General features: G+C 37.7%; 1 protein-coding gene across 1 annotated transcript in view; it reads left to right on the top strand.

Annotated features, from left to right (window-relative positions):
• CPA6 (carboxypeptidase A6) overlaps positions 1–24,501 on the top strand; it is a 353,130-nt gene that overhangs the window by 227,851 nt on the left and 100,778 nt on the right. Inside the window, exon 3 of the mRNA XM_027620329.2 lies at positions 19,232–19,356. Coding sequence (XP_027476130.1) covers positions 19,232–19,356 — 125 coding nt within the window. The remainder of the gene's footprint in view (positions 1–19,231; positions 19,357–24,501) is intronic.

Here is a 24,501-nt window from a genome sequence, read left to right as displayed (position 1 = left end):
GCTCCCTTTTCTCCACATCCTTACCAAAACTTGTTATTTCTTGTCTTTTTGGTAATAGCCATTCTAACTAGCGTGAGGTGATATCTCATTGTGGTTTTGATTTGCATTTCCTTGATGATTAGTAGGGTTTAGCCCCTTTTCATCTGCCTGTTGGCCATCTGTATGCTTCTTTGGAAAAATGTCAACTGAGGTCCTCTGCCCATTTTTTAAGTGGATTGTTTGATTTGTTCTTATTGAGTTGAGTATGTATGAATCCTCAATATATTTTGGATATTTGCCCCTTATTGGATATATTATTTGCAAATATTTTCTTCCATTTAGTAGATTGCTTCTTCGTTTTGTTGATGGTTTCCTTTGTTATGCAGAGGCTTTTTAGTTTTATGTAGTCCCATTTATTTATTTTTGTTTTTGTTGCTTTGGGAACATCTTGGAATCAGATCCAGGATAACATTATCAAGACCAATGTCAGTGTTTACCACCTATATTTTATCCTAGAATTTCTATGGTTTTAGGTCTTACATTCAAGTATTTCATCCATTTTAAGTTAACTTTTGTATATGCCATAAGACAATAGTCTAGTTTCATTTTCTTGCTGCTGGCTCTCTGGCTTTTCCAAAACCATTTACTAAAAAGACTGTCCTTTCCCCATTGTATGTTCTTGCCTCCTTCATCATAAATTAATTGACCATATATGCATAGGTTTATTTCTGGGCTTTCTATTCTATTCCGTTTGATCCATGTGTCTGTTTTTATGCCAATACCATACCACTTTGATTATTATAACTTTGTAAAAAAAATTGAATTCAGGGTGTATGATACTTCCAGCTTTGTTCTTCTTTCTCAAGACTGCTTTGGCTATTCAGGGTGTTTTGTGGTTCCATATGAATTTTTTGCATTGTTCTGTTTCTGTGAAAAATGCCATTGGGATTTTGATTGGAATTGCATTGAATCTATAGATTGCTTTGGGTAGTATGGACATTTTAAGATTTCAGTTCCTCCAATCCATGTGCATAGGTTGTCTTTCCATTTATTTGTGTCTTCTTTGATTTCTTTTATCACTGTATTACAGTTTTAAATGTATATGTATTTCACTTCCTTGGTTAAATTTATTCTAGGTATTTCTATCTTTTTATTATTTTATTTAATCCCCATCCCCTATTTCCCCCAAACTCCTACCATGCCCCCACCTAGTAACCATCAGTTTGTTCTCAATAGTTAAGAGTCTGTTTCTTAGTTTGTCTTCTTTTCCCTTTGCTCATTTATTTTGTTTCTTAAATTCCACATGTGAGTGAACTCATACCGTATTTGTCTTTCTCTGACTGACTGATTTGCTTAACATTATACTCTCTAGCTCTGTCCATGGTGTTGCAAATGGCAAGATTTCATTCTTTTTGGGGGCTCCCTAATATTCCATTGTATTGATATATCACATCTTTTTTATTATTTTTTTAATTTTATTATGTTATGTTAGTCACCATAAAATACATCATTAGTTTTTGATGTGGTGATCCACGATCCATTGTCACATCTTCTTTATCCATTCATCTATCAGTAGACACTTGGGTTGCTTCCATAGTTTGGCTATTATAAATAATGCTGAAATAAAATAGGAGTGCATGTATCCCTTTGAATTAGTGTTTTTGTATTGGGGGGGCAGTAAATACCTGGTAGTGTGATTACTGGATCATAGGGTATATCCATATTTAACTTTTTGAGGAAGCTTCACACTGTTTTCCTCAGTGGCTGCACAAGTTTGCATTCCCATCAACATTGCACAAGTGTTCCTTTTTCTCCATGTCCTCACCAACATTTGTTTCTTGTGTTTGTGATTTTAGCCATTCTGACAGGTATGAGGATGATGTCTCACTGTAGTTTTGATTTGTATCTCTGTGATGACGAGTGATGTTGAACATCTTTTCCTGTGTCTGTTGGCTATCTGAATGTTTCCTTTGGAGAAATGTCTGTCCATGTCATCTGCCCATTTTTTAATTGGATTATTTTTCTTTTGGGTATTGAGTTGTATCACTTCTTTATAGATTTTGGATACTAACCCTTTATCAGATATGTCATTTGCAAATATCTTCTCCCATTCAGCAGGTTGTTTATGTTTTGTTGATTGTTTTATTTGCTATGTACTTTTTATTTTGATGTAGTCACAATAATTTATTTTCACTTTTATTTCCCTTGCCTCAAGAGATATATCTAGAAAAATGTTGCTACAGCCGATGTCAGAGAGATTACTGCCTATGTTCTCTTCAAGGATTTTTATGGTTTCATGTCTCACATTTAGGTCTTCAATCCATTTTGAGTTTATTTTTGTGTATGCTGAAAGAAAGTGGTCCAATTTAATTTGCATGTGGTTGTCTAGTTTTCCCAGCACCATTTGTTGAAAAGACAGTCTTTTTCCCATTGTGTATTCAGTCCTCCTTTGTCAAAGATTAATTGACCATGGAATTGTGGGTTTATTTCTGGGTTTTCTGTTCTATTCCATTGATCCCTGTGTCTATTTTTATGCCAGTACCATACTATTTTAATGATGACTGCTTTTGTAATATAACTTTAAGTCTGAAATTGTAATACTTCCAGTTTTGTTTTTCTTTTTCAAGATTGTTTTGGCTATTCAAGGCCTTTGTGTTTCCATACAAATTTTAGGATTGTTTGTTCTAGTTCTGTGAAAAATTCTGTTTGTATTTTGATAGCAATTGCATTAAATTATAGATTGCTTTGGGTAGTATAGACAGTATTTTTTCTTCCAACCTATGAGCATGAAATGTCTTTCCATTTCTTTGTATCATCTTGAATTTCTTTCATCAATGGTTTATAGTTTTCAGAGTATAGGTCTTTCACCTCCTTGGTTAAGTTTATTCCTAGATATTTTATTGTTTTTGGTGTAATATAAATGGAGTTGTTTTCTTAATTTCATTTTTTACTTCCTTATTAGTGTATAGGAATGTAACAGATTTCTGTACATTGATTTTGTATCCTACAATTTTACTGAATTCATTTATCAGTTTTAGTAGTTTTTTGGTGGAGTCTTTTAAGGTTTTCGATGTATAGTATCATGTCATCTGCAAATAGTGAGAGTTTTACTTCTTCCTTACCAATTTGGATGCCTTTTATTTCTTTATGTTGTCTGATTGTTGTCACTAAGACTTCCAATATTGTATTGAATAAAGTGGTGAGAGTGGACATCCTTGTCTTATTCCTAACCTAAGGGAAAAGCTCTGTTTTTCACCATCAGGTATGATATTGGCTGTGGGTTTTTTATATAAGGTCTTTATTACGTTGACATATGTTCCCTCTAGACATACTTTGCAAAGGGTTTTTTTTCATTATGTTATGTTAATCACCATACATTACACCATTAGTTTTTGATGTACTGTTCCATGGTTCATTGTTTGCATATTAACACCCAGTGCTCCGTGCAGTATGTGCCCTCTTTAATACCCATCACCAGGCTAACCCATCCCCCCCAACCCCCTGCAAAGGGTTTTTATCATGAGTAGATGTCATACTTTGTCAAATGCTTTTCTGCATGTACTGAGATGACCATATGGTTTTTATCCTTTGTCTTATTGATGTGATGCATATTGTTGATTGCTTTGTGAATATTGAACCATACTTGTATCCCAGGAATAAATCCCACTTTATCATGGTGAATTATTTTTTTAATGTATTTTTGGACTTGGTTTGCTAATATTTTGTTGAAAGTTTTTGCGTCGGTATTCATGAGAGATAGTAGCCTATAGTTCCCTTTTTTGTCATGTCTTTATCTGGTTTTGGTATCAAGGTGATACCTCATAGAATGAATTTGAAGTTTTCCTTCCTTTTGTATTTTTGGAATAGTTTGAGAGGAATAAGTATTAACTGTTCTTTAAATGTTTGATAGAATTTACCTATGAAGCTATCTGGTCATGTACTTTGGTTTTGGGTAGTTTTTTTTTTTTTTTTTTTTTTACTGATTCAATTTCATTGTTGGTAATTGGTCTGTTAAAATTTTCTATTTCTTCCGGCTTTAGTTTTGGTGGGTTATATGTTTCCAGGAATTTATCCATTTCTTCTAAGCTGTCTAATTTGTTGGCATATAGGTTTTCATAATACTCTGTTTCAGTTGTTTGCAATTGGCAATACAGTTTTCTCTTAAATTCTCTTTCTGATAGTTTGTTGTTATTGTATAGAAACAGAAGAGTTTTTTGTGTGTTGATTTTGTACTATGCATCTTTACTGAATTTATTAGTTCCAACAGTCTATAGGGTTTTCCATATATAAAATCATGTCCTCTGCAAATAATGACAGTTTTGCTTCTTCCTTTGCAATGTGGATGCCTTTTATTTCTCTTTCTTGTCTAATTGGTTAGAATTTCCAATACTGTGTTAAAAGTGGTGAGAGTGGGCACCCTTATTTTGTTCCTGATCTTACAGGAAAACCTTTTAGCTTTTCACCATTGACTATCATGTTAGCTGTGGGTTTGTCATTTATGGCCTTTATTATACTGAGGTACATTTCCTCTATACCCATGTTCTTGAGAGTTTTTATCAAATGCTTTCTCTGCATCTATTGATGTGATATGGTTTTAATTTTTATTAATGTAATTGATCACATTGATTGATTTAGGGATGTTGAACCATCTTTGCATCCCTGAAATAAATACCACTTGATCATGGTGTGTCATTTTTCTAATGCATTGTTGAATTCAGTTTGCTAATATTTTGTTGAGAAATTCCACATCTATATTTATCAGAAATATTGACCAGTAATTTTCTTTTCTTTTTTTTTTTTTACAATGTCTTTATCTCATTTTGCTATTTAGTTAATTAATTAACTAAAATGAGCTACGAAGTGCCCCCTACTCTTCAGATTTTTGGAATTGCTGGAGAAGGATAGGTATTAAATCTTCTTTAAATGTTTGGTAGAATTCACCAGTGAAGCTATCTGGTTCTGGACTTTTGTTTGTTGGAAGGTTTTTGATTAATGATTCAATCTCACTACTAAAATCAATTTGGATTTTATTTTTCTTAGTGATTCAGTAACAGAAGGTTGCATGTTTCTAGAATTTTATCTATTTCTTCTAGGTTTTTGGTGTGTAATTATTTGGAGTAGTCTCTTACAATCCTTTGTATTTCTATGGTATGTGTTATAATCTCTCCTTTCTCATTTCTGACGTTATTTAACCCCTCATTTTTTTTTAATTCCTGGTGAGTCTAACTAAAATTTCGTCAGTTTTATCTTTTCAAGGACCAGGTCTTAGCTTCACTGATTTTTTTCTATTTTCCTTTTATTCTCTATCTATCTCCACTCTGATCTTTGTTATTTCCTTCCCTTCTAACTTTGAGCTTTGTTCTTGTTATTTTTTTCTAGTTCCTTTAGGTATAAAGTTAGATTGAGATATTTCTTGGTTCTTAAGGTAGGCCTGTATTGCTATGAACTTCTTCCTTAGAACTGCTTTTGCTGCTTTCCATCAATTTTGGTAAATTGTGTTTCCATTTTCATATCTCAAGGTATATTTTTATTTCTCCTTTGATATCGTTATTGACCCATTGGTTCAGTAGCATGTTTTTTAAATCTACATATTTGTGATTTTTCCAGTTCTCTTCTTTTAGTTGATTTCTAGGTTCATAATATGTGATCAGAAAAAAATGCTTGATATGATTGCAATCTTAAATTTACAAAGTTTTTTAGTGTCCTAACATATCTCCTGGAGAATATTATAAATAAACATACATATATGACATAATATAACATATGTTATGTATATGATATGTATATTCTGGCCTAATGTGTCATTTAAAGCCAATGTTTCCTTATTGATTTTCTGTCTGGGTGATCTATCCATTGATATAAGTGTGCTATTAAAGCCCCCCATTATTATTGTATTGTGTCAATTTCTCCCTTTAGGTCTGTTAATATTTGCTTTATGTATTTAGGTTCTTTAAATGTGGGTGCATAAATATTTACAAATGTTACATCCTTTGTTAAATTGACCTCTTTATCATTATGCAATGTCTTTTATTACTATCTTTGTTTTAAATTTTATTTTGCTTTGCAGTACTTATATATTGATATAAGTATAGTTGCCCCAGCTGTCCTTTGGTTTCCATTTGTGTGGAACATCTTTTTCCATTCTTTCACTTCCAGGCTTTGTGTTTCATTACACTTAAAGTGTGTTTATTTTATGTAGCATCTAGATGGATCTCCTTGTTTTATCCTTTCAGCCACTCTAGGTTTTTTGATTAGAGAATTTAGTCCTTTTTCATTTAAAGTAATTACTAATAGGTGTGTACTTATTGCCATTTTTTGTTAACTGTTTTCTAGCTGTTTTGTTCCTCTATGTTTCTTTCTTCTTCTTTTGCTCTCTTCCTTTGTGGTTTTAATGACTTTCTTAAGTGTTATGTTTAAATTCTTTCTTATCTTTTGTGTTTCTCCTATAGGTTTTTATTTTGTCATTATCATGAGGCTCACACAAAACAACCTAATGTGTAACACTCTATTTTAAGTTGATAGCAAGTTAATTTGAATGCACTCAAAAACTAAATTTTCTCCCCTCAACCTAGTACATTTTGATGTTGCATTTTCTTTTTCTTTCTTTTTCAAGTTTTTATTTAAATTCTACGTAGTTAAATTACAGTGTATTGATTTTGTATCCTGCCACATTACTGAATTGCTGTATGAGTTCTAGTAATTTGTGTAATATTAATTTCAGGTATAGAATTTAGTGATTTATCACTTACATACAACACCCAATGCTCATCACGAGTGCTCTCCTTAATACCCATCCCCTATTTAACCCATCCCCCTGCCCACCTCCCCTCCAGTAACCATCAGTTTGTTTTCTACAGTTAAGTCTTTCCTGATTTGTCAAAGATTAGTTGGCCATAGAATTGAGGGTCCATTTCTGGAGTCTCTATTCTGTTCCATTGATCTATGTGTCTGTTTTTGTGCCAATACCATGCTGTCTTGGTGATCACAGCTTTATAATATAGCATGAAGTCAGGCAACGTGATGCCCCCCAGCTTTGTTTTTCTTTTTCAACATTCCCTTGGGTCTCTTCTGGTTCCATACAAATTTTAGGATTGTTTGTTCCAGCTCTTTGAAAAATGCCAATGGTATTTTAATAGGGATGGCATTGAAAGTGTAGATTGCTTAGGCAGTGTAGACATTTTAACAAAGTTTATTCTTCCAATCCATGAACATGGAACCTTTTCCCATCTTTTTGTGTCTTCCTCAACTACTTTCAAAAATGTTCTGTATTTTCTAGAGTATAGATCCTTTACCTCTTTGGTTAGATTTATTTCTAGGTATCTTATGGGTTTTGGTACTATTGTAAATGGAATCGATTCCTTAATTTCCTTTTCTACAGTTACATTGTTAGTGTATAGAAAAGCAACTGATTTTGTATTCTGCCACATTGCTGAATTACTGTATGAGTTCTAGTAATTTGGGAGTGGAGACTTTTTGGTTTTCCACGTAAAGTATCATGTCATCTGCAAAGAGAGAAAGGAATATCTTTTCATTGGTGTCATCTTCAATTTCTTTCATCAGTGTTTCATAGTTTTCAGAGTGCAGGTCTTTCACCTTTTTGGTTAAGTTTATTCCTAGGTATTTTATTATTTTTGGTACAATTGTAAATAGTGAGGGGTTTTTTTAGTTTCTCTTTCTGTGACTTTGTTATTCCTGTATAGGGATCCTACCACTACCTGGGTATTAATTTTGTACCATGTCACTTCACCAAACCACATCTTCTTTACCCATTCATCAATTGATGGACAATCAGGTTGCCTCCATATCTTGGATATTACAAATAATGCTGCGATGAGCATAAGTGTGCTCCTGTTTCTTGGTTATAATACCTTCTCTTACCTCAGAAACATTCATTGCTCTTATTAGTTACAGTTTCTTTGACTTCTGTCTTCTCTCTTCCCTGCATTATCTCTCTTTCCTCTGAATTCCTCTTTTCTATTTTCTGGTATTTCTGTTTTCTGGTCTATTTCTGGAGATATCTGCTTAGTTTGACTACACATTCATAGTAAGACCTAGGCACTGAAAAGCTGAGAAGAAGAATAAATTAAAACCGCAATGAGATATCACCTCACATAGAGATAACAAATGTTGGCAAGGATGTAGAGAAAAGGGAACACACATGCACTATTAGTGGGAATGCATATTGGAATGGCTATCATGGAAAGCAGTATGGAGGTTCCTCAAAATTAAAAATAGAACTACCATATGATCCAGCAATCCCACTTCTTAGGTATATATCCAAAGAAAATAAAAAATGATCTCAGAAAGATACCGGCACTCTTGTGTTTATTGCAGCATTATGTACAATAGTCCAGATGTAGAAACAACCTAAGTATCTGTCAGCAGATGAATGGATGAAAAAATGTAGTATATGTATTTACAATGCCATATTATTTAGTCACGAGAAAGAAGGAAATCTTGCCATTTACGACATGACTGGACCTTGAGGGTATTACACTAAGTGAAATGAGTCAGATGGAGAAAGACAAATACCGTATGATCTCACTCATATGTGGAATCTTAAAAGGTCAAACACTGAAGAAACAGAGTAGAATGATGGTTTTCAGGGACTCGGTTTAGAGGAATTTGGGAGATGTTGGTCAAAGGATACAAATTTCCAGTTATCAGATAAATTTGGGGTATGTAATGTGTAGCATTTTGGTTTTTGTTAACAGTACTACATTTTATGAAATGTTCCTAAAGAGACTAGATCTTAAACAAAGAAATGGTAATTAAGTGACATAATGGAGGCAATGCATAAGTGTATCAAATCAACATGTTGTATGCTTTAAACTTATACAATGTTATATATCTCAGTGAAGCTGGGGAGGAAAAACTGACAGGAACACAGGCATGCATGGCTGGGACTTATCAAGGAGCAGACTTCATCCAATGATTAGTTCATTGAGTACCCCTAAACGACACTATCAACTCATTATTCGTGTCAGCTCCATTACATAGGAGTTGGTTAAAGAACTACTTCTTTACTTTCAATTCTCCAAATAAATCATGAGCATGATTTTGTGTTTTTTTTTTTTAAGATTTTGTTTATTTATTTGACAGAGAGAGACACAGCAAGAGAGGGAACACAAGCAGGGGCAGTGGGAGAGGGAGAAGCAGGCTTCCCGCCAAGCAGGGAGCCCGATGTGGGGCTCAATCCCAGGACCCCGGGATCATGCCCTGAGCCGAAGGCAGACACTTAACGACTGAGCCACCCAGGCGCCCCAATCATGAGCATGATTTTGTATAGTGTTGTCAAATAAAAAACAAATTCAGAGTTAGGTAAGGAGAGACTTTATCCAAAAGGATTATTGCAAATGCAGGAAAAAAGACTACTGCAAAAGGGTAAACATGTCAACCTTAAGATATACAAGTCTCAAAAGTCAGACAGAAAGGGGCTTTTCTTTCATGGGGAAGAGTGAACAAGGCTAGACAGTAGCAGGTATGGGGAAGTGGGCTGAAAGCTGGAGGGGCTTGATCAGACAGTGTAGACAGAGGATGTTTCACTATGAAGTCAGCTGATGCTCAGGAAGGGCTGTTACAGAGGGGCTGTGGCAATTGAAGGTGGATAAAAATTCAGGGACCTGGTGGAAAGAGAAAAGCTTAATTGACACTTGTTGAAGTAACAGGCATTTTGTTCAGATTGATCAATGGGGACAAACAATTCAGCTAATTATGAGACAAAGAATGGGAATCTGAGGGTCCATATCTGAGCTTGTCATAGGTAAACAAAGAGGGAATCTGTGAGTCTTTTCTAAGTTATATGGGGATGATGGTTCCTTAGAGTAAGCCATTCTAAAATACAAAGGGGCAGTGGGATTATTATTTGCCAGGATCACAGGGCTCAGGTAAACTTCATCTCTCTTCCGTTCCTGACACAAACCACCTTCATATGGAAATCTCTGAATGATGCCTTTTACTCCCACTTCTCTTCAGCTTTTCCAGGCTAACTTCTACTCATAGTTCAGTATTATATATAGGTAACACCTCTCCTGAGAAACTTTTCTCAAATGACCTCCCAGGTGTAATTAAACAGCCTTAGTGTGTTTCCCTTTATAGACTGAGCATGTAATGTCTGCTTAATCCTTGAGGGCCACGTTGTGTCTTACTCATTATTTTATCCTCAGCATATAGCTTGATGGCTGAGACACTGTAGGTGCTCAGTAAAGAGTGAATGGGTGTGGGGTAGTTACCATAGCTGATTTTTAGAAATCAGCCTGTTCTCATAAACAACAGAGAGACAGAACAATCTCCAGATCCTGTGGGTTGTTCAAAGGATGATGATCAGTCACTTTATCATCTGGCCCTCTACTTTGAGGATTCCTCACTGGTCTTTTCATCAGCTAGCATGGAATGCGGAAGAAAATAATTATTTTATCATCTCCTAACTGCTTTGGAAAAATGCTTTCAGTAAAGGGGATGAAAGTAACTTTTTAAAAATTGAATAGCTATCTTGCCTTATATATTATTTTCAGTACTGACCTAATAAGTCAATATAACTGATCACTGAAAGATGATACTAGTGCAAAATTGTTGAGTAAGAAGGAAAATATGGGTGACCTTGAAAGAGATTTTCCTAGGAAAATGTAAAATTTTATATTCAGAAAAGTACAGTGAGTCTGGCAGAATTATAGAATTTAAGGGGAACTTGGAAATAATGTAGTTCAAGCCCTTTATTGGTAATTAAGAAAATTAAGTCTCTGAAATGTGACATAGCAAATATTACACAAACCAGAAAGAAGTTATTTCTTTTATTTCCTGTTAGATTAGTTTTTCACTAAGTCACATATGAGTTTTGTTTGATTTTTGTGATACATAGAATTCTTGAGCTACCATCTGAAAAAAGAAATGCATAACAAGCTCTGAAGTGATTTTCACTGGGTGTTAAACTCCAGAAAATAGCCAAAAAAAAATTAATGTAAATGCATTAACATACTGTTGTTTAGTATACCAAATGAAATACTTCTGAATGTAGCAATCAAATATTGTGAAAAAATCATCTATGTTAAAACCATAAGTCATCAATAGAAAGTGGAGGGAAATCTCTTTACTTGATGAGATGCAACCCAGGGGCTCTTGTCTTCAAATGTCCTTATTAATGGATATTCAATTGATGCATCAGATGATCTCTGATTATTTTTATCCATCTACAAAACGAGGCTAAAAATGCTAACTCAATTCTTAAGTATAGAAGTATTTTAAGCTAGCAAAATATAATGAAATAATGTTGCCCTGATCTAATAAGTTTCCTGAGTGGCTGTTAAATTCTCAGTCTCTAGTGTAGCAGTTAGGAACCTTTCCTTAGTATTTTAAGTCTTCAAATGTTCACTTAGAGGGCACAAATTAAGTAGTATCAACTCTTTTATATGAAAAAGGTGGTACTATGCAGGTACTACAGAAAGATGCAGGGTGCCAACGTCAGATGTCATTGAGTTCCCAATTTCTCCTGGGTAGACCATCACAAGTCTACATCCTTCATTCCATAACCCCAACGGCCCTACTACTCAAATCACGGATAATGCAGAGTGCCCACCCCTCATTTGGCATTCCATTAGTTATCACATGACCTTAGTACAATAGTGATCATCCTGAGATAAGGAAAAGCAGCTCTGGCAGCCAGGAGCCAGCCTGGCACTAAGAGCTAGACCTTGGTGTTCTCTTGTTAAACTGCTTTACAGAGTACCAACACCAAACAAGACCATTCTGTGTTCTTCATGAAATAAGATAAAAACAAGACCACTGTGATCATGTCTAAACAAAGACAAAAAAAAAATTGTCCAAACCAGAAAAATGATAACCCCCCCACTTTTTTTTTTGCTGATATGGCTATTGCTTCTTTATCAATTATAGCCCCAATTGTTCTTTCACCTTCTAGATAAAATTATCAAGATATCCAGTGATGGAATTCCCCTCATTCTGATAGCACTCAACCAAAGAAAAATCCCAGTTCCTTTACCCTACACAAAATTACCTAACACAAGCCCAAATCCTATAAATTCTAACACCATCTTTCTGAGATTACCCCCTTCTTGAAACAAGCAAATAAATTAAATCTTTTTTGACTACCCATATATCCCAAGAGTCTTTGACTGATGGGCTTCAATAATCTTTTCAAATTGGTGAATGTACCAATTAATAGTTCAGGGAAAAGTTAAAAATCATTTTCTTTTCCACTTATTGAATAAATGAAACTTACTATCCAATTATGACAGAGAGGGAGCCTTGAAGAGAATTAGAGGGAAAACTTGAACACAAAAACAGAGCTTCACCAGGCCTTCACACCTTTACCTAATTTCAAAAGAATGATGTTTTTCTGATGACTAGTACTCATGTTAGTAGTATTTCTATTATATTGAAATTTACAAACAACACTTTCATTTGGACTTATTTTATTCCACTGTTGGACCTCCACTAATTTTTACGAGTATTTTAACCCCTAATTAGTTAATAGTGTATTTTCATCTTTCTTTAATGGTGAATCAACAAGAGTTGCCTAAATTTCTGAAGACTTTGTTGTATTTATTGGGTCTGTGCTTTAGGGAAGTGATAATTTAGCATTTCGTAAGAGAGAGAGGATGAAGCTAGGTAAAATGAATCCCAGAATTTTAACATCTACCAAATGCCTTTGGTTTGTTTTTGTTTTTTGTTTTTTTTTTAATTTGGCTTGTAGGAGACCATATTCTCTGGCTATGTTTCCCTTCCAGCAGCCCCCTGGTATCTGAAATGTTAATAAGTCATAAGAAGTAGAGCAAAGACAAATAATAACCATAAAATATAAGTATTTCTTTAACTATGTTGCTAAAGGGCCACTCCAGTCATCAGAAAAGTATGTAGTACTATGACCGAAGAAGCAGCATATTCTAAGATTACACTTAAATGTAATAAAAATTTAAAACTTAAAGACCTGTGAGTTGGGGGCACCTGGGTGACTCTGTTGGTTAAAAATCTGCCTTCAGCTCAGGTCATCATCCCAGGGTCCTGGGATCGAGTCCTGCATCGGGCTCCCTTACTCACCAGGGAGTCTGCTTCTCCCTCTCACTCTGCTCCTCCCCACTCTTGTGCTCTCTTTTTCTCTCTCTCTCAAATAAGTAAATAAAATCTTTTAAAAAAATAAAGTGTTGTGAGTTGAGAAGTGGGATGAGTGGACAAGTTGAAGTGGACTACCTTATCAATTTCTTGGTAAGAGGAACTAGAATTAGGAATCTAGAAATGCTCTGGAACAGTTTTGGAGAGAGTACATATTTGAAGAAAGATGAAAGAGAAAAAATGGGTGATTTCATTTATTCCGTCTACAGAATATTTAGTGCCTTTGGGTGGGCATATGGGTGGATGGGGAAAATTTCAGCTTCTTCTCTCATGAAGATAATAGGAAAACAGATATTGATATGACGATTGCAATAGGTTGAGTGGTAGCCACCCAAAATGTATGTCTATGCCCTAACCCCTAGAACTTGTGAACATGGCCCAATTTGAAAAAAGAGTTTTCCGATGTACTTAAGGATCTCAGATGAGAGCATCCGGGATTACCCAGATAAGTCCTATATCCAATGACGAGTATCCTTAGAAGACATGGAAGAGGAGAAGCCACAGACACAGATGAGAAGGCCATATAAAGATGTAAATGGAGATTGAAGTAATGTGGCCACAAGCCAAGGGATGCCTGAAACCACCAGAAGCTGGAAGATGCAAGGAAAGATCTCCTCTGGAGGCTTCAGAGGAAGTACTGCCTGTCAACACCTGGATCTTGGACTTCTGGCCTCCAGAACTGTGTGAGGATATATCTCTGTTGTTTTGACCCACCTGAGATGTTGAAATTCATTATAGCAGGGGCACCTGTGTGCCTCAGTCAGTTAAGCATGCCTTCAGCTCAGGTCATGATCCCAGGATCCTGGGATCGAGCCCCACATCGGGCTCCCTGCTCAGTGGGGAGTCTGCTTCTCCCTCTGCCACTCCCCCTGCTTGTATTCCTGCTCTCGCTGTGTCTCTCTCTATCAAATAAATAAATAAAATCTTAAAAGAAAGAAATTCATTATAGCAGCCCTAGGAAACTAATATAATAAGTATAAAAATGAGATAATGAAAAATTCCATGAAAGCAGATAACAAAGGTACTTGACCTAAACATGGGTGTCAGAAAAGCTTCTCATAGACAAAGATCCTAAAAGAAGACGCAAGAACGGTTAAATGGATTCAGAACAGAAAGACAATTTTAAGGGTAAATAAGAGAGGCTACTTTTCTGTGCATTAAGATTTTATGTGTGCTGGTATGTAATTAATATGATTATGTAAATTAAACACTAGTTGACTACAAATTTGATATGGAGGTTTCTTACTTAGAAACCTGTTATGTGGCACATAAGTGCTTAATACTTTTCCAAACCAACAAAAAGTAAGAGTAAATATAGAGTAGAACTCTCCTCTCTCATGTTTCTGTGTTACTTCAAGCAGCTGGGAAGCAGGCCATCTGTTCCCAAGCTGAAGAAACACCAGATGTCTTCCCATATCCACAGCTAGGACTCACTCTGAAACTGCTGGGGGACACTGACTGCACCTCCACTGATACCTGAACCAGGTATGTAATCAGCCGTGGGCCTAAAAGACAGGTGGATGCTTCATGAAGGCTGGACCAGGCCAATAAGTAAACACAGCACGAGGACTGGAAAAGCTATGAAATTAGTGCCAGACTAAAATATGATAGTTTTTCATTGCAAAGAAATTATTTTTGAATTTTGAATCATTTATCATTTAATGAATGACCCCTGTTCACCAGGTGCTGTTGAAAGCATTTTATAGGGGTGCCTGGGTGGCTCAGTTTGTTAAACGTCTCCCTTTGGCTCAGGTCATGATCCCAGGGTCCTGGGATTGAGCCCCACATCAGGCTCCCTGATGGGCAGGGAGCCTGCTTCTCCCTCTGCAGCCCCCGCCCCCCTGCTTGTGATCTCTCTCTCTTTCAAATAAATAAAAAAAAAAATCTTTAAAAAATAAAACAAAGCATTTTATAGGTATTGATTAATTTAAGCTTAACAAATCTATAAAATATATAGTTTTTATAACTCCATTTTATAAGTGAGGAAACAAGCACAGAGAGCTAAAGTTCCCCAGAGTGACACAGCTAACACGCAGCAGAACTGGGATTCAAACTCATCCTGTCTTGAGTTCCAAAATTTATGCTCTTAATGACTGCATTTTCTATAGTCTCTATAGTCCCATAAAAATAACAACCAGGAAGTATAATTATCATCTTCATTTTACAGATGAAGAAAGTGAGGCCCAAAGAGATGAAGGAATTCACCCTATATCACACAGATGGTAACTGTGGAGAGCCTGAATTTAATCATAGGAAGTCAGACTCTAGAGTCCAGGGAATTAGCCAGCAGGTTACAGTGCCTTCAAATCCAGCTGTTTGGCTTTGTTAGGAAACATTCCAGCTTTGCTCATATTCTTGGTTTATTTATTGGTTCCTCTCCTCCTTAAGGCTGTCTATAGGTTTTAATGTCTGAATAAGGGCATCATCTCATCATAGTCTTCATTTTACTCAGAAACACTCAAAGTAGAACTTTATCTTTACTGCTTCCAGCTTTTTTTTATATGCTTTTCAAAAAGAAGAAAAAAATAGCTAATATTTAAGATCTCACTATGTGCCAGACTCTCTGCTGTGTGTTTTACTTCTATTTTTCCAACTCATCCTACAGAAAAGTCTATAGGTAGGTTTTTTAATTATCTTCACAGTTACAGATGAGGAATTTGAGGCTCAGAAATGTTAAAACCTCCCCTGAAGTCACACAGCCAATACTACCAGAGCTAGCATTCCAGCTCAGGGCCTTCAGATTCCAAAGTTCATACTCTTGACCACACACGAAATTGCCTCCACCTCTTTTTTTTTTTTTTTTTTTTTTTTAACTAGGCTCCATGGCTAGCATGGAGTTCAATGTGGGGCTTGAACTCACAACCCTGAGATCAAGACCTGAGAGCCGAAATCAAGAGTCAGACACTTAACCGACTGAGTCACCCAGGTGCCTGTATATTGCCTCCACCTCTTAAATAGATCTGACTGCATGTGACTGGTAATCATTATGAGGAAAGGAAAACATGGGAACAACCACCAGGGTCCATGGCCAGAAGTTTCTGGAAAGGAGCCTCCTTTCCCTGGAATATCAGGTGGCTGTTTACAGCAAAGATCCGCAGTAGTTGGCACACAACCTGAGACCATCCTGACAAGGTTACTGATCCTTTGTTGTCAGCATCATAAAGTGTCACTGAGCTTTGCCATTCAAAGATAGTTTATCACTTCATCCAGATGTGATCAGGCCCTAAGGAAATAATGGTAACCAGACCAGAGTGGGCTGATTTAAACTTTGAAATACCTGCATATTAATTTATAGGATGAATAGCCCCTGACAGGAAAGACCAGAGTGTGAGACCTGCTAACCAGACCTCCTCAACACTAAGTCAAGAAGTTGGAAGTTGCTTATTTTCTCAGAAGATCCTAAAGACACTTACCAGTCAGTAAATATGGGCACTAGAGTTAGGCACATCCTGTGTCACCATTTTGGTGCTGTGCATCCTTGGAAATTTGACTTTGCTCTATGAATCTGAGTCTTCATTTCTTTTTTTTTTAAGATTTTATTTATTTGAGAGAGCGAGCACAAGCAGGGGGAGCAGCAGAGAGAGAGGGAGAAGCAGGCTCCCTGCTCAGCAGGGAGCCCGACTTGGGGCTCCATCCCAGGACCCTGGGATCATGACCTGAGACGAAGGCAGACACTTAACCAACTGGGCCAGCCAGCTGCCCCTCATTCTTTATTTTTTAAAAAAGATTTTATTTATTTATTTGAGAGAGAGAGAGGTCACAAGCAGGAGGGAGGGGTAGAGGGAGAAGCAGGCTCCCCACTGATCAGGGAGCCCGATGTGGGACTGGATCCCAGGACCCCGGGATCATGACCTAAAACCTGAAATGAAGGCAGACATTTAATGGACTGAGCCATCCAGGTGCCCTCATTCTTTAAACGTATCTACCATTAACTCCTACCTGGAGTCATTATTGGGTGAAAAGATCAGAAATACCTATAAAGTAGGGGCACTTTACAAATCTCACATGAGTATTACTGTCCCCTATATCTTGATATAGGCCTGTGCCTGCCAGACAGACTGAAATACCCATATTATGTATCCAAGTACCCTTTCCCAAAAATTTTACCTGAGAAAAGTTGATAATTCATTTTAACTTACTTTCCTAATATCACAACAGAATACAATTCCCGATTTTGTAAATTATTTTTGTTAGTTTCCTGTAGACCAACTGCTTAGTCTGATGGCCTATTTCCTAGGAAGCCCTCTTCAGGTCAGGCTGTGGGGTATGTCACTCCCATGGAACCTCCCTACAGGGAAGCTACTCTCTTCTACAGGATGAGGATTCTTATTTTAGCATGCATCCTAGAAAATGACACCTAAACTAATTTCCAGACTGGCTCTTCATATCATTTTAGGTCCTTATGTTTCTCTACCCTCCAAATACAGCACTACATCCTCATCTCCACTGGCATTAAGGGATGACAGCAGACCTTAATATCAAAAAACTCTCTCTGTAATGGATTTAGAGGCAGGTCTCAAAGATGATTAAAGGATCAGAAAACCTAACGTGTAGAGAAAAGTGAAAGATACCAATGTACTTTATCTAACAGAGGCAAGAAACCAGCCATCCCTTACTGAAAAATGGAACAAGAGAAAATGAAGCTGTGCTGTAGTGTAAGGGATCAGGAAAAACATCTTCAGTCTTCTTAAATGTGGTTATGAGTTACATGAGGATGTTGTCGACTCTCCTCTTTTGGAGACTCACAAGATGTGGTTTGGATACATCTACTGGGGACAGGTTTGTTCAGTCCTACATGTATCCTTGCCCAAGGGCTGACAGATGGATCAAATGACCTCTCAGCATCCCTTCCAGCCCCACACTTCTGTTTCTCTATGATTTTGGACTAGCACGTTAGCTGAGTCAGATTAGCCCTTGCAACTTAGAGGAGGAGTCAGCTGCTTGAAAAAAAAAAAAAAAAAACAGGTAGACTCTTTGTCCCCAAAACAAATGCCTCTCTATCCTGTTCAAGATTAAATTATACCACCAGAGGTGTTATTTCCTTGAGTCACAAAGTATTTTTGGTCTTCTAGAGTTCCCTAACAGAATGCAGACACTGACACCTAAGTGAGGATCAAGTAACTGAATCTTCTCAGATCAGAGACCAAGGCCCTGTAACAGACTAAGGCTGGAAATGCAGGAAGAGAAGAGTCCCAAACACAGAGACTTAACACAACTGTAAAGGCAAACTGGGCCTAATCGAAAATTGTAGCTCTAGGCTTGTACAGAAGAGGGCTCTCTTCCCTCCCAGCCGAGTTCAGTAATTCCTTCAGTGAATGCAGAGCACTAGCTACCGGTTGTAAAGGCACTGGGAACACTACAGTAAGACTCATAGACCCGGCTGGCTCCTGCTTTCCTGCACAACACTGAACATGAGGTGAACGGATAGTGAACATTACATGGGGTCTCCACATACGCAACAGTGAGCTGCTGATGGACACAAGGCACCATTCTGGGCACTTGGAATGAGGTGGTGACCAAATGGAGCTTACATTCTGATAAGCTGAAATTAGGGAATGAAAGAATCACAAGTTGCTCTAAGAACTCTTGACAAGGAGACAACCCTAGCTGAAAAGTCCAACCTGAGAAAGGGATATTTCTACGGCCATGTGAAGGCAGAGTGCGAATTGGTAAAAGGCACGTGTTGGGGAAGGAGGAGATATCTGGCGAGTGTTCTGTTTAAAGTTACCATACATTGCCAAGCTACCACAGTTCGGTTGTGTAGTAAAGTAAAAGGGAATTTATATCTTTCTTTCTCTTATTCAAGTATTTGTGTAATAATTTTTAAGAATATCAAAGTCATACTTAAAACTATTTTATCTAATTTTTACCTTGTGGCTTTAATGTATATTGGTCTTTAAACTGTTACTTGTAAATTATGATCAAATTCTGTTATGGATATGATATAATTTGGAGACCTAATTCAAAATCAAATAAGAGTTTTACCCTGCTGATGAAAGCATTGAGTCTAAATCCAAAATGTGTTTGGTGTTTCTGAATGTAAACAAGGTGACATGTTTCACATTGTGACATGGATCATTCCCCACCTGCATGGAATATGAATTATAGGTTGGTTCCTGCACTACAGGTGGACCTGTGGCAGCCCAGCAGTATCTCCTATGTCTCAAAAGGAGCAGTTACTGATGTCCATATTCCCCAAAATGGTTCCCAAGCCCTGTTAGCGTTCTTACAGGATGCCAACATCCAGTACAAGTAAGCATTCTTTTTCACTTGCTTAATTCATTAGTACTAAACTGAACTGAATGAGAGCTGTATTCAGGTTATTTACTGAGTGCCTACAACAGTGTTTCAGGTACTATTTTTCAAACTGCAAAAACAGACACGAATGTAACATGGTTATATTCACCTTTAATGAGCTTATTAGTGTAATGGGGGAGGGGAGAACCACACTGGCATATCACTTCACCATTACCACTAGCTGGTCAGTGTAAACACAGAAGATCTTCTCTGTGTGAGGAAAGGAGAGCAGTGGGTAACAATGCAAGGGCAGATAAAGCTTTCTGCAGGAGCAATGACAACCAAGCACAGGATGAGGCTCAGGACTTGCAGGCAGAGGGGACAGTGCAAGCAAAGGGAAGAAGCAGCATAATACCTGTTTAGGGAACTGAAGTGGTTGAGTGTTATTGTACAAACACAGGGAGTAGAAATAAAAGATGCTGGAGAGGTTGAGGGAAGTGGGGAATCTGATGTGTACAGGGCTAGGAGCTCAGACTAGTGTGTGGTGCTGCACACTTGGAGGATATAAGCAAGGGAGCCAGGTGTAAGTGGGGTGGAGGAGCAATAGGAGACTACAGTAATAGTCCAAGTAAGAGGTTGTGAGGCCTTGAGTCAGGACCAGAGCAGTGTGATCAGGAGAATACTCAAAAAAATATTCAATAGGCAAAACCACCTGGACTCTACGCTTGGTTGGATATGGGGAGGAAGAAATCAAGGACAGTCCCAAAACTTCTAGCTTGGGCAATGGAGTAGATAGATCCAAATAGATTTGGATATCTTGAGGTATTTGGTTTGGGTTATTTGGGTTTTTTTAAGGAACACGTACATAGTAGGAATGGAGCAAACAGAAGACAGTCACGGAAGTCAAAGAAGAAACGAGAGACTTTCAAGAGGGAGAACATTAATGGTGCCAAGTGTACAGTAATATCCAGCAAGAAAAAGGACTGACCAGTTTCCTTTGGATTTAGCAATGTAAATTGTGTTGGTAACTCTCATGGTGGGATGTGGGATTAGATTGTCAGGAGCAGAAGACAGAGAAAGACAGAAGTGAATAGGAGGTGAGAACAGGGAGAAGCAGAGCAGACTACTGCTCTTAGAAATTAAAATAAGGAGAGAGGCAGAGAATAAGGAATGACTACAAGGAGATACAGCATCAATGACTGCTTGAAATTTGGGATTTTAAGGGGTAAGGGGCAATTTTGGTATGTCTGTAGGCTGAGGGGAGGAACAAGTTAGAGAATGAGACATTGATGGTACAGGATAGACTGCATCAATGGAGGAAAGGGTTTGAGCACTAGGAAGGATACCTTATCCAGTAAGACTGAAGAGGTAAATGTGAGTCTAGTTAAGATTATGAAGAGGAGAGTCAACAACTTAAAAGAAATCATAACTAATGTCTAAATTTTCTATATGGAATAGGAAGCAAAATTATCTACTGAAAGGGAAGAAACAGGGACTGAAGAAAGTTACCAAGAGGAAAACTGGGGTAAGAACCAATAAAAGTGGTTGTTGAAAAGAAGGGAGATTGTAGTGCTCATACACAGTTGGTTTGTTGGGTTAGGACCACGGAAAGGTCAGGATGGCAAGGAAGTTGAGGTTCCTAGTGAGATACTAGCTCAAGTATTCATCCATGGTGTCAAATCTGGTTAGGAAAGGAAAACAGTCTAGGAGGAATATGGAGTCAAATGGAAGAATCAAGAAGGGGATAAGGATCTTTATATTGAAAGCAGATATGGCATGACTGAGAGCAACAAGGAAGCGGAAGGAAGAAATTTTTGACAAAGTTTGTAGGCTGAGATTAAGAGTCCTGGTATAGAACATTTATGGCTGGTGACAAGAGTCAGGGCATAGTCATGGAGGATTTGGCCAAAGTGGAGTATAAATCACCAAGACTGATGTGGTCGAGAATGGATGGACTAAATCACCAGAGGATCAACACAGCAGTTATGAATCTCCTTGGCTGATGGCAAGATTAGAGATAAAGAGATAGAATGTGCCCATGGGACCGTAATTTCAGAGAGTACCCAGGAGTTAGAGGAAAGAAACAAGGAATGGCATGATGCCATAGGCCAAATGAGCTTTTTCTAGAAGTAGATTGATGGGGAAGGAGAAATGGGGGTTCGGGAGAATGCTGACCTCTTTCCCTTCTGGTCCCATGATAGGAATACAGAGTGGCAGAAGAGAAAGCCACAAAAGAATCTGTCCTTGAGAGAATCCAATTTCTGTCAGGGCAAGAATATGAGAAGAGAGAGTTCTCTGAAGACATGAGAATGTAGGAAGTTTATTTACAGTGAAAGCAAGCTTCAAGCAGGCACAAGGGAAAAGGAAGTGGTGGAGTGATGAAGAGTCAGTGCAGGCTCTGGGGGAGAAGTGCAGCATAGTGAACTGATGACATGGAAAGGAGTGACATACCTTTCATTTGGAAACCTAGGATTTCAGGGCTGAGAGGTAAGTGACTAACCTCAATTGCTCCAACTTTCTGGCCAACAGTTGTACTGTTAAAACTGGCAGGAAGATCCCTGATGATGGCTGGTAAGGCCTTGGATGGGCTCATAGCTCTGTGAGTCAATGGTAAAAGCCTTATTCTCTGGAAAGCTGAGCCACAGGGTACAAAGTAGCAGTGACATTCCTCTCTGGTCCACACAAATACTTCCCTGCCAGAAAGATAATTACAGCCTTATAAAGTACTGATATGCTTTTTGCAGAAAGGTATTTTATCTCTGCTTCTAGAACAGGGTAGAGTCACGGCTGTGCGTAAAACTATTGTTCATATTGAACACATTTTAGTCATCACTATAACTTTGAAGGCGTGCTTTGATTCTCTGAATGCCTGGAAGGAAGGAGCTTGGTAATTATATCTATAGGTGCTCAGCAACAACTCACATGCTTCATTAATTATAATTCAGTAGAAGGGGATATACCAGTTATTTTAACAAGTCTCTATTTCCTGCCGTTAAATATAGGTCATGTGGAACTGATAATAGAATAAAATATCACACTTTGTCACAGAGAATGGAATCTAAAAAAAATTAATGTTTTAAATCAGTTGTCTCCTCATGGAGGACAATCATTTAGAATTATTCGTTTTGTTAGTCTCAGGATAATAATACATAAGAGTCAATTAAATTCCACAGGGCAGTAGGTAGAGATCATTTTAATTGACTTTTATTATTGTAGCCTGGGGTGTTTTCAAAAGATTATCATTAACTCTATACAACTATACGTAATATATAGCTGTAGTCATCTTTAAGGCAGAGATACTGTGACCCCATGTGTCTGGCCCCCAGGTATTCAGCCCCTCTCAATGACATGACAGATGAGATGACTCATTCTGTTATAAAAAATTCAGTCATTTTATAAATACCTGTAAAAATTGGCAGTGGAATTTCAAATTTTGAGCCCCCCTTCACCCACCCTGGAAGCCTTGGGAGGTGGTTTTATACTGGGTGTTGACATCACTTGGAAATTTCTCAATAGCTCTAGTCACTATCCTAGGAGTGTGTGCAACTAGGGTAGGAATAATAATCAGCCATAAAGGACTAAGAAAATACAAAACTTACAAATGCTATTTTGGGCTCCTTCTCATCAATCTGCTGGTGTTGACTACTTGACAAGGAAAATGGGGCTAGCACTGCCACACCACAGTTATTTTAATTTTCAGATTGGTCTTTTAGGGCCTGTATTAAGATATAGTCTAGTTATTGAACAGAGACCTGTATTGGTTTGCTATGGCTATCATAACAAATACCACAGACTGGCCAGCTTAAAAAGCAAAAATTTATTGTCTCATGATTCTGGAGGCTATAAGACTGAAATCAAGGTGTGGGCAGAGTTGGTTCCTTCGGAGGACTGCGGGGGAAGGATCTGTCCCCGGCCTGTCTCCTGGGTTTGTAGATGGGACGGCCATCTTTGCCTCTTCATATCTTCCTTCTATGTGTGTCTTTGTGTCCTGATTTCCCCAATATATGCAACATAAAATGTACCATTTTAACCATTTTAAATATACAATTCAGTGACATAAAGTACATTCATATTACATAACCATCAGCACCATGCATCTCTAGAACTTTTTCATCTTCCCAAACTGAATTTCCTCTAGGACACCAGTCATATTGGATGAGAGTACATCCTGGTGACCTCAGTTTAATTACATCTGCAACAATCCTAGTTCCAAGCAAGGTCACATTCTGAGGTGCTGGGGTTAGGACTTCAACATATGAATTGGGGGAGAGGAGGACACAATTCAACCCATAACAGATCCCCAAACGCAGTAGCTTTAATGAAGTAGAATTTACTTCTCCCTCATGGGATGGTCCAGAGGTCCAGAAGCTGTTGCTGTGCTATTCCAGCCACCACTGTTGTTACCATAACTGCCTCTTGGGCTGTAAAGCTGGTGACTAAGCACTGGAGTGCTGAGTCTGGCAACTCCAACTGCCTCTCAACAGTCACATCTCTGTGACCTTGACATGGCTGCAGCAACAGCAGGAGATGGCCTCTGCCTCATTCTTAACTTCCTATCTTGCCAGCGTTTACAAATCTGTACCCAGAATCAAGGTTGCAAGAGAGTCAAGAAAAAGTAGTTTTCAGCTTCGCAGCCCCTGCGGTACAGGAAGTTCGTTAAGGAGAGTAGGCAGTTGACCATATCCAGCACCGACACTCAAGAGAGGAAAAATGAAACAAGGGTCAGGCATATTCTACGCTTCTCTTCATCTGTATTTAATATGGAACTTGAGAGGAATGATACCAGCGAGTTTCCAGATTTAATTAGCCTAAATTAGTGGCTTCCAGATCATTAGCCTAAATTTGATCCTGACAGTATATTAAAATCACTTTTGGTGAGCTGATAACTATTCATAGATATTCTCGTCTATGTAGGGCCCAGTGTGGCATATTTTTTTAAGTTTGTTTATTTTTAATCTCCACACCCAACATAGTGCTCCAGCTCACAACCCCAAGGTCAAGAGACACACACTCGTCCAACCAAGCCAGTCAGATTCCCCAGTGTGGCATATTTTTTAAAGCTCACGGGTGACTTTAAAGCAATGCAGCTTAAGAATCATTGGCCTAAATGGATAGGCAAGTACTAGGGAATCCAAAAACTAGTTCTACTTAGGGCACTTG

The sequence above is a fragment of the Zalophus californianus genome, chromosome 4, assembly GCF_009762305.2.
Source record: "Zalophus californianus isolate mZalCal1 chromosome 4, mZalCal1.pri.v2, whole genome shotgun sequence".
NCBI classification, from domain to species: Eukaryota; Metazoa; Chordata; class Mammalia; order Carnivora; family Otariidae; genus Zalophus; species Zalophus californianus.
This window is presented reverse-complemented; position numbering and strand designations above follow the sequence as displayed.